The sequence below is a fragment of the Sciurus carolinensis genome, chromosome 6 (assembly GCF_902686445.1).
Source record: "Sciurus carolinensis chromosome 6, mSciCar1.2, whole genome shotgun sequence".
NCBI lineage: Eukaryota > Metazoa > Chordata > Mammalia > Rodentia > Sciuridae > Sciurus > Sciurus carolinensis.
Window position 1 is genome coordinate 130566643 of NC_062218.1, and position 10852 is coordinate 130577494.

Below are 10852 nucleotides of genomic sequence, written 5' to 3' on the forward strand. Positions count from 1 at the left end.
CTACGATAAACTGTGTACATCCCTACATAAATATCTGTGTGTACTTGTGTAAGCAGAGTTCCACAGGATAAATTCCTGGAAGGGGAACTGTTGGCTCAAAAGGACCATGCAATTACGCTTTGGGTAAACATTGCCAAATTGTCTTCCCAAAACTCTGTGCCAGCTTGCAGTTCTACCAGAGTCCTGTGAACATCCCCACCCCCAAATCTCATCACTTGCCATCCTGCATTTCTGGTCACAGTATGTTTGTACATATTATATCCATAGCCCAAAATTCCCTTCCTTCCTTGTCTGTCTGATGAAATCTTACCCATTCTTCAAGGTCCCAATTCAGATATCACTTCCTCTTTACTGCTTTTCCTGAACCCCCTAAACTGTCAGAGTCCCTTTCCTTGAGGATCCTATAACTTTTTAGAAATAATATCATAGCACTGACTGAGGGCCTACTGTGGCGTTCTATGACCATTTTCACAATCCCCACCCTAAATAGCAATCTTGTCCTTCTCATTCTCCGTTATGGTTTTCCTGGACTGCTTTACCTTTTAACTGTTCCTAAGCAGGACTTACCCCAGTGCCTTTGCACTTGCAAATCCCTCTCTATGGATCTTGCTTTCACTTAGCTTTACTGCTTCTCTGGGGTCTCTGCTCTAATGCAACTTCTTGCAGAGGCTTTCTGTGACGACTCTGACTCAAGCACTTCTCCTCTGGTCACTCTGATAGATCACTATTTTATTATTTTTGTAACACGTCTCACAGGCTGAAATAATCTTGTTTGGTTTAAGTGCTGAAGCAGAAGCATCTATTTTCCATTCTGTCTCCCATCTGCGCAAGCGCGTACACATACAGAGGGGACCTTGTTTTCCTTCCCTCCTGTGGCCACTCTCGAACCTGCACCACCTGCCTCAGTGTTCAATAAGCATACATTGAGTTAACCACCCGTGTTTTACAGAAAAGAAACGCATTTAGAATGGAGAGCTCAGCAGCCCAAGATCCCGTAGCTAATAACTAGCACAGCTAGAATGGAGCACCCACTTGCACTGCAAAGCCAACTGCTTTATTTCTTCCCCCACTCTTAGCGCGCCGCATTGTCCCTCCTCCCTCACCCTTAAAACACTATGCGATTCTCAAGCCCCAGGTTTCCCAGCGGCGCGTCAGAGGCTGGTCCCTGGAGGCTCGTCGGCTCCGCTGAGATGTCACCCTCCCCGCCCCCTGTCAGTCAGGCCGAGGGGGCGGCGCGGCCGCCTGTGGGGGGCGCTGAGCTCAGAGCTGCCGCAGCGCTGGAGCCGGAGCGCGCGAGCTAGCAGGGTGCTAGGAGCACCGTTGGTGGCAACGCACCCAAGACTCGGGCACTGCTGCACTCCTGCTCAGTGTCCGTGACTGTAGCGCCTGATCACGGCCAGAACCCCTACTGGCCCCAAGCCCACCCCAGCCCGGCCTAGCTGAGCCCCCGCGTCTGTTAGCTGCAGCCGCTGCAGCCGCCGCTCCATCCCCAGCCGGGCCCCGCAACCAGGTGAGGCGGCCGCGCGCCGGGGAGTGGGGTGGGAATGAAGAAGAGACTCGGATGGGATGAGGAAGAGATGCACTCTTCTCTGGGGCTGGATGTGGGGAAGGGAATGGAAAATGCAGAGCGGGCGGCGGTGAGGGGGCCCCGGTGGGCGCGCGGGAACGTACTCTGGGGTTTGTGTCTGCTTCTTTGCAACTGTCTGGGTGGCGGTGTGGGACGTGCGCCCGCGCCCGTGTGTGTCCGGGTGTCCGTGCGCGTTTGAACGTCTACATTTCCTGTATGTGCACGTGAGCGTGTCCGTGGTATGTTTGTGTGCATGACCGTGTCATTTAGTGTCTTGTGTGTATAGGCAGGTCCCGAGTCTTCGTGCAGAGCGCAGCACCCCGGTTTCGCGGGGCTGCAGCTTGCAGGGCTCCGGATAACCGAGGCGGTGGCCCCTCCCGCGTCCGGGGTTTCAAGGACGCTAGGACTCACCGAGGCCCTGAGGCCTCGCACTGGGGTCTGGGAGGAGGTGGGAAGGGGATACCGGACCAGAAGAGCGCCATGGTATCAGGGAAGGAGAGGAGGGAACATCTGCGTCCCTCGGGAGGGGCTGGAGTGAGGATACGGAGCCAGAGCACCGGTTCCTGTGTATTCATCCTCCCCAGGCCGCCAGGATGGACGTGTTCATGAAGGGCCTGTCAATGGCCAAGGAGGGCGTCGTGGCCGCAGCCGAGAAAACCAAGCAGGGGGTCACCGAGGCAGCAGAGAAGACCAAGGAGGGAGTCCTCTACGTCGGTGGGCGAGGGGCGGGGCTTATGGGATTGCAGGGTTTGGGTGTCCTCCTAGGATATGAGGACAGAGTCCTCAGGAGGAGTAGGGGTTCTAGACAGAGGAATATGAGTCAGCAGATGGGTGGGTCAGCAGGAGTCACTGGGGTCAAAGCTTGCCCATGGAAGCTTGGGTCAGTGACAGACCAATGGAGGGGTTGTGTTGGGTGCAGTGTGATGAAGGGAGGATTCAGCTGAAAATCCAGGGGTCAGTGCAGTGGTCAAAGCAGAGAAAGCAAAGAACCTCCTTTTTCTTATTCTTGTTACCAATATTGATAGCTACCTGATGTTGAACCTATAGTCTGTGTGAAATACCAAAACACCCATTACCTCATTTAACGCCCCTAACCCATTCCACCAATCAGGAAAACTGGGGCTCCCCAGGTATTTAACTACCTTGCCCAAGGTCACACAGCTGGTAAAAGCAAAGCTGGAGTTTGAACCTGGGAAACCCCATCTGTCCTCTTTGGACCCTCCTTCCTGTATTAGTAGGGGCTCCCTCCAGCTGCCTCCAGGGCCAAGTTGCTCTCCAGGACCCCCTGCTTCCCAGTGCCTGTGGCTCCACCATTGCCATCTCTCCACCTGTCCACCCTCCTTGCAGTTGCCAGATGGAGTCAGGAGAAAGGCCAAGTGGTTAAAATCTTCACCCTAAGTGTGAAAGGAGCTTTAGAGTCATTTGCATATAGAGAGGAAAAGCCGGAAATTGGTGTTTGCTGATTTCTTTTTTTTTAAGCCCATATGATGATTCAGGGCTTGCTTGTGGGGAGCAGGTATAATTATCCCCTGTTCAGGCTCCAAGGGGTTGATAATTTGCCCAAGGTCCTGGCAGATTTGGATTGTGATAATCTGAAAACTATTTAGTGACCACCTATTATGTGACAGGTATTGTGTGGATGCTGGGGCTTTATCAGTTAACAGATGGAGATGCAGAGCATTTCAGTAGTGGAATTTTTGATATGCAGTGGCAGGAGTGGGGTCTTTTTTTCTTTTTTCTTTCAGTAGTGGGAATTGAACCCAGGGCACGCTACCATTGAGCTTCACCCCAGCCCTTTCTATTTTTTATTCTGAAACAAGGTCTTGCTAAATTGCCAATGCCAGCCTTGAACTTGATCCTCTTGCCTCAGCCTCCCAAGTAGCTGGGATTACACACGTGTTAACATACCTGGTTAGGTTCATTTTTTGGATAGGATAAAAAGAGGAGGTGGCATTTGAGCTGAGCCCTGCATAATAAAGAACCAGGTGGGGATAGGGGAGGCAGAAAAGGCAGGTGAGATGGTCTGCAAAGCAAGGGCAGAAAGCAGTAGTAGGAGATAAGGTCAAGTTTGTGGGTGAGTCAGTTCAAGAGGGGACCAAGGCACAGTGTGCAGTGGCCCACACCTATAATCCCAGAGGCTCAGGAGACTGAGGCAGGAGGGTTAAGAGTTCAAAGCCAGCCTCAGCAGCCAGGCACCAAGCAACTCATGGAGACCCTGACTCTAAATAAAATATAAAAAATCCTGGGGATGTGGCTCGGTGGCTAATTTTAAGTGTGGGGAGAGATTGTAACCAAGAGACTGACATGATCTGACTTCAGATTAGAAAGGCCCCTCAGGCCCCTGGGGACAAAAACAAGTTACTGGGAAGCCCACTAAGAAGTAGGGTAGCCGCCAAAGAAGTATGGCAGTGGCAATGCAGACAAGTAAAAGGCTTGAGCTCACATTTACCTGATGCCCAGCTCTGGCCTCCCTCCTGTCTCCTCCCCCAGCTCTTTCACTTCTATTGACCCCTGGCACTATTCTCTCTGCAAATAGACCCCACCCCTCCAAGCCATGCTGTCCTTCTCCTTAGATTGGTACTTTCTATTCCTCCACCTGCCCAGAAGCCCCCCATGGACCCCAGTCCTTACACATTAAAGCCTCAGCTCCCTGTAGCCTGCCATCCAATGCTCGTCATTGTCCTGCCTCGGTTTACCTTTCCAGTTTTGCCTTTCACCATACCCATTGTTCCTAGCGTGAGGACCAAATCATGCCTCCCTGGACCTTGTCTGCATGGTTCCCTGAGCCTGGGTCACCCTCTCCAACCACCTTTCTGAATATCCACCTGCTCCTCATTTCTCAAGGTCCAGATAATGTCGCCTCCCACTTCACACAAACCCTGGAGGCTGGAGACCCTCTCCCCACTACTTGAGGCTCAGAAATTAAACCTACTTTTCTCTTACTTCCTCAGACAGTGAGCCGCTGGTCCAGGGCCTGGCTCAGAGCATGGGCAAATAAGGCATTTGTGGGAGGAATCAGGGGTGGGCATACAGCCCGTGCTCTGCATCTCCTGGTTCCAGAGGGCCTTATTCCTGAGAATCCTTCTTCCCACATGGGCCTCTCCTTCTCCTCTGCCCATGTGCCTCGGCCTGCTCAGATGCCCATTTCTGAATTCATCGGTGGTTGTCTGGGTTGCTAAATCCTCAGCATGAGGCATGCCCCACTCCCTCCCCACAGAACCCCCACAGCAGATCAATTCTTACTTTTCCCAGTGCTCACCACCCCCATTTCGATATGACCAAGTTGCTTCCCTCCTGCCAATGTCATGGGTGCCAGTCACAATCTGCACACCATCCTGCACCTAAGACTCCCCATTTTGGTGAGAAGGAGGGCTTTAACCCTTGATAGGAAGAAAGAGTCTAGAAGAAACGGAGTTGTAGGCAGTGGCACATGAGCAGTCATGCATCAGGGGTACCAGGGACACCTTTCAAAATTCATTCCAGCTTCACAAGCCTCCATCCTGGGCTCCAAACTCTTAGAATACAGTTAGTAGCAGGAGCTTTAGAGTCAGAAAGACCTGAACTTGAATGCCTATAGGACTGAGTCACTTACTGGTTGCAGGGCCCTTACTGAATTTGTTTTCCATCTGGGACAACAGCACCGGCTTCCAGGGCTGGGGGGAGTAATGCATGAAACGGTGTAAGCTACATGCTTTACACAGCTAGCATTCAAGCCAACATCCCCTGGGAAGGTTCCCTGTGGATTCAGTGGTGGGGGTAGGGTGGGATGGGACTGGGAAACCTGAAAAAGTATTTGTGGTGGTCTCAGTGTGGTTAGCATGGGGGATGTGGGGATCCAAGAAGGCAGTGCTGTGCTGGAATCTCTGTTTTCTCATCTCAAACTCCTTAAATGTGTTCTTTTTCCTCCCTGCAGGAAGCAAGACCCGAGAGGGGGTGGTACAAGGTGTGGCCTCAGGTACCCATCCAGCTCTGGTATAGCCCCTTCCCTCACCCAGCCTGTGATCTGGCCGGGATACAGAGGGCAGGAGGGGGCTCCCAAAGCTTCTGTGTGGGGGGGGTGCTCCCTGGGAAGGGCATGCCCTGGGATGTTATGAGGGGACATCTATACCTCCTTCACCCTGGCCCCCAAAACCCCTTCCCCACCCCCTTCCTGCTCAGTGGCTGAGAAAACCAAGGAGCAGGCATCACATCTGGGAGGAGCTGTGTTCTCTGGGGCTGGGAACATCGCAGCAGCCACAGGCCTGGTGAAGAAGGAGGAATTCCCCGCTGACCTGAAGGTGAGTGATCCTCACCTCACACACACACACACACACACACACACACACACACACACCAGGCACACAGATAAACAGACCACCATACCCCCCTTTGCTCCTGCTAACATGGAGCACAAGTGTCTGTCTCCTGTTCTGCAGGACTATGCTAGGCTCAGCTCAGAATGAAGTCTGAAGGGACGTGGATGCTCTGCATCCATGGAGGTAGCTGGCTGACTGTGTGTATCCTGCTTGCCACTGTGACCCAGACCACTTCTGGCTACCTCTGCCTGTGCCACTGATTGTTCATTCATTTCTTATCATTGAACAAAAGTCCATGCCAGTATGGAATGGTCCTAGAAGTTCTCACTGTGAACAGGTTCCTCCATTTGTGCAGCTGATGTTGTAGTGGGAAAAGATTGTAAAAAACAAGACAGTAAGCAAGGTAATTTCAGACAGGGTAAGCGCTGTGAAGAAAAGACAACATGGGTGGAGCACACCTGCAATCCTAGTGGTTCAGTAGGCTGAGACAAGAAGGACCACAAGTTCAAGGCTAGCCTCAGCAATTTAGTGAGGCCCTAAGCAACTTAGTGAGACTCTGTCGTAAAATAAAAAATAAAAAGGGCTGTGGATTAACTCATGGTAAATTGCCCCTAGGTTAAATCCCTAGTACCTCCCCAAGCAGGGGGAAGAAAGACTGCATGGGTAATGGGAAAGAATCAAGAGAGGGCTATTTGAGGTGGGAGGGCTTCTCTGAGAAAGATGACATTTGAGCTGGCACCCAAGGGATGACAGAGAAGATGTGCAGGAAGTATATTTCAGGCAGATAGGAACATCAAGTACAAAGGCCCTGAGGCAAGTGTGAGCCATGGTGGGGTCAGAATGGTATAACATGTCTGTCACACATTTGTGCACATATGCTTCCTCAGTGGAGTGGTTGCTACCTGCATGGAGACAGGGGACTTCATTAGGACACCCCATAGGGAAAGAGTGGTGAGCTCCTGAGCCCCATGGAACTGCATTCAAATCCCAGATCCACTGCTTCCAGGCTGTGGCCCTGGGTGGGTCCCATCATGTCTCTTAGCCTGATTATCTGTCTGCAACATGGAAAATGAACCTAATAGGGTTCTTAGGCAAATTAGGGATAATATAGAACAGATTCTTAAAACTCAAATGTGTATAGAATCACAGGAGGTCAGATGAGAATACATAGTGTTGGCCCCATCCCCAGAATTTCTGGTTCAGTAGGTCTGAGGTGGGACCTGAGAATTTGCAAGTGATGCTGATGCTGCAGTTTTAGGGACTACACTTTGAGAACTATTGAGATAAAGAGAGAGCCTGGCTTCCACACAGTGAGTGCCCACTCATGATCAGGTAAATAGTCAGTGTCTACCCACAGGAGATCATGGCATCACAGGTGTGCAGAGAAGTGTACCACCATGCCAGTGTGCCCTGTGGACCTAACCATGTGTGTACCAACATCCCTCCTGTGGGTGCCCATGTCTGTCCATGGTTGTAGGTGTAGGGCTCTTTGTTCAGTGTTTGGTGGGAAATCATGTCCATTTCCTATAATCATGTTAGCCCTAGTTGCTCCCATTCATTGATCCCTAGACATTTTCGTGGAGCAACTCACTGAATCTTCACAATGTCCCTTTGAGGAAGGTACCACAACTAGACCATTTTACAGCTGGAGGAACTGAGGCTCAGAAAGGTGAAGTGACTTGCCCAAGATCTCAGTTCCTGCCCACTTCCTTTATGAGGCAGTTGGGAGGATAAGCACAGGTGCTGACCCAGGGCCAGAATATGTGCTGGGTGCTAAGGCACAGAGAGAGGCAGATTTGGGCCTGACATGTGGGTCTCCAGGCTTTTTGTGATGGGTCTTTGCACAGAACCATCTCTCCAACCACCTTTCTCCCACTGGTGCTTATGGACACATCAAGGTTGCTGCCTCAAAGAAGCTGAAGAGCAGGGTTATAATCCAAACAGCAGTCCTTTGAGGTTCCTTGAGATGGGGGAACCTGGGTAAGCTCAGGGTCAGCGTTTCTGAATCTCCAGCTTCCAACATGCTTTTCCTACATGATCATGAAGACCTTGCCATACTCCTGCAAAGCACATGGCATCCTCATTTCCCATCCCAGGCTGCTGTGATCATGGGTGAAATGACTTGTCTAATGCCAAATAGCTAGTAAGGACCGACTAGGATGTTTTTAATGTGATTTTTTGAGGGGTACAAGGGATCAAACCCTGGCCTCACTCATGCTGAACACATATGTGCTCTACCATTGCGCTAACCCCCCAGCGCTTTAGTGACTTTTTACTGAGGTACAACATACATGCAGCTCCATGAAATTTTCAGAAAAGGAATGCCCCCATAATAACCAGCCGTCAACTCAAGACACAGAACATCAGGCCCCCACCCACTCCTGCTGTGCTCCCTTCCAAGTCCCTATCCCTAGGGTCAGGACTAGGTGAGGCAAGAGAGTTGTGGGGGACACTTACACATCAGGTCTCATTTGCAGGGTCCTGGGAGCAAGTGCCTCCCTAACATTCACCCTCTGCACCACACTTACGTTACCTCAGTCCTGACCCTGCTTAACCCCCTCCAGGGGTATCCGAGACCTGACTTCTGTCACCACAAATTAGTTGGGTGTTTTTTAATTTCACATCAGTGTTATCATAAAGTACAGGCTCCTCTGTACCTGGCTTCTTTCAATCAACAGTAAGTTCTTGAGATTCAGCCCTGCTCTTAGATTATGGTCATTCTTCATTCTTGTGTACTATTCCACTGTGTGATTAGACCACAGTATACACATCCATTCTACCACTGGTTTGCACATTTGGGTTGTTTCCAAACAACATGCTCAAGGTGACATTTTTAACACTGTATTTTTTCCCTGGATTCTTTCTGGTCATAGCTGGATAACTTGGGGAAAACTAACATTTCCCTATCTCCTGGGTCTTGGTGTACCCATCTCTACAACAGAAAGAATGAGTCAGGTCAGGATCTATAAACTCGTGTCCCCACAGGGTTCACCTAAATTGGTACTAGAAAGGAGCTGAAGCTACCTAGATGGGCTAGAGCAATTAGAGTGACAACATCTCAGTGCAAACTGAGGGTCCCGGCTATTTGCGAGCCTACACTGGGTTTTGTGCAGCCATGCAGGTACCACCAGTTGTTGCGTGTGCCTCTGTGTGTGTGTGTGTGTGTGTGTGTGAGAGAGAGAGAGAGAGAGAGAGAGAGAGAGAGAGAGAGAGAGAGCTCATATATGTACTCACCTGCAGGAGGCCAGCCATGTGCCTAGCAGTCCCCCACATGCATGCCCGCTGGTCTGTGCCCATCTGGGCAGCAGATGCAGGGGGGAGGGGAGAGTCTTAGCTCACACATCCAAGCAACACCATGAGCTGTTGCTTCCAGCTTATCTTAAAATAGCAACAGCGAAGAAATCAGGCCATGCTGGGCCCTGGGGGAGGGATGGTGGAAGGTGGCAGGGGAATGGCTCAGAGCCCCTGCTTAGCCCTGTCCCTGAGCCTCCATCTCCCTTCAACCCTGGAGGGAGTCTCCAGGGTTCTGAGTTCCCCTTCTAGCTCAGAGCCAGAGGTAGGGATAAATGGGTGACTGAGTGTGCTGTCTATCCCCCGACCCCAACCAGTCCAAATGATGAATGTGGAGGAGGCTGCCAAGTGCTGGAGGGAGAGGTGTAGAGTCTAGCACCCCCTTCACACTCCCAGTTTCAGGTGATGACTTGAAGGGATTTCGCCCTTCACACCTCCACCCTACTTCCAAGTTGCTCCAAATAAACAATTTAATTAAAAAGTCTCCTTGCACTGCCAACCCCATGTAGCCTTCCCCATTCTTCCATCATGGGATTTTAGGGGTATCCTGGCTGCCTTCACCAGCCCTACCCTTTTCTGCCCTCAGCCAGAGGAAGTGGCCCAGGAAGCTGCTGAAGAGCCGCTGATTGAACCCCTGATGGAGCCAGAGGGGGAGAGTTATGAGGAAACACCTCAGGTGAGGGGGCAGTAGAGTCAGGTGGGGCTTTGGGCATCCCAGAAGATTTCTGCCGTCCCTAACTGAGGTGGGAGGTTACTGGCATGATAAAGTTGGGCCAGGGGACTTCAGTCCTTGCTTCTTTTAGAACCCAGGCTTCAGGAGGTGGGTGCAGGGAGGGTAAGACAGATGGGGCCTAGCACGGAGCTCCAGGCAACTCTGCCTGGGAATATCCCAGCTGTCCCCAATTCGGGGTTCCTCCCTTCACCAGGGGGGAGGCGCATGCGAAGTTCCTTCTTGAGGGGTAGGGATCTGGCGGCCAGGGTTTGGCCACTTGGTCTCCAACCCCTCCTCCCGTTTGCTCTTCTCTACTCCACCCCCAACCCTCTGATGCAGGAGGAATATCAGGAGTATGAGCCAGAGGCGTAAGGGTCCAGAACGGCCCCCCACCAGCAGCACAATTCTTTCCTTGTCCCTGCCCCGCCCCCCAGAACCAGGGCTGTCCCTCTACCCCTTCCCCAAAACACGAGATCTTCCTTCCGCTCTGAGGAGCCCTCTCAGAGCTTGTGTTTGTGTCTGTCCATTTGTCTGTCCTACCCGCCCGCGTCCAACCCTGGGGTGTGAACAAGGCTGGGGCTGGGGCTGCGACTGGGAGCCTCGCCTCACCAGTGTTGCCCCTTCCTGCCCCATCCCGTCTGGTGTCTGCGTGGATGTAGCATGTTTTATGTATTTTTAAACAAATATAGGAAAGCGACCGTTCCTCTCCCACCCCGACAGAGGCTCTCCGAGGGACCTCCGGGCAGCCCCAGAGCACCCCACCCCACTCCCACATCACACCAAGAACTTTTTTTTTTCTTTTTTTTTAACCAAAACCAGGAGCCAGGCTGTGCCATGCCCCCTCCCTCAGCCGGCCCGGTCCAAGCGCGGGCGTCGTGTGTTGTGATTGTGGCATGGAAAGTCCCCCACCCCACCGTGTGAGCGTGTCCCGGGCGGGCAGGCGCGGCCGCCCCCCGCGTGTCCATGAATAAAGCCAATCTGTCTATA

At 52.0% G+C, this 10852-nt stretch overlaps 1 protein-coding gene across 2 annotated transcripts; it reads left to right on the forward strand.

The window, feature by feature from the left end:
- Positions 1-1215: 1215 nt before the first annotated feature.
- Positions 1216-10852, forward strand: Sncb (synuclein beta). Of its 2 annotated transcripts, none has more exons than XM_047556927.1 (6): positions 1216-1510; positions 2152-2281; positions 5481-5510; positions 5726-5844; positions 9740-9829; positions 10205-10852. In XM_047556927.1, exons 2-6 carry the CDS (start codon positions 2161-2163, stop codon positions 10235-10237), a joined length of 393 nt encoding a protein of 130 aa, XP_047412883.1. In that variant the 5' UTR covers positions 1216-1510; positions 2152-2160; the 3' UTR covers positions 10238-10852. The 2 variants fall into 2 exon arrangements, with proteins under 2 accessions (XP_047412883.1, XP_047412882.1); XM_047556926.1 differs by having other exon boundaries at positions 1232-1510; positions 5481-5522.

Bases quoted from the DNA above. Each gene is read 5' to 3' on its own strand.
- Sncb (XM_047556926.1), top strand. From the start codon at position 2,161: ATGGACGTGTTCATGAAGGGCCTGTCAATGGCCAAGGAGGGCGTCGTG. The intron at 5,523-5,725 runs GTACCCATCCAG...CTTCCTGCTCAG, and splicing joins GGTACAAGGTGTGGCCTCAG to TGGCTGAGAAAACCAAGGAG. The intron at 9,830-10,204 runs GTGAGGGGGCAG...CCTCTGATGCAG, and splicing joins GTTATGAGGAAACACCTCAG to GAGGAATATCAGGAGTATGA.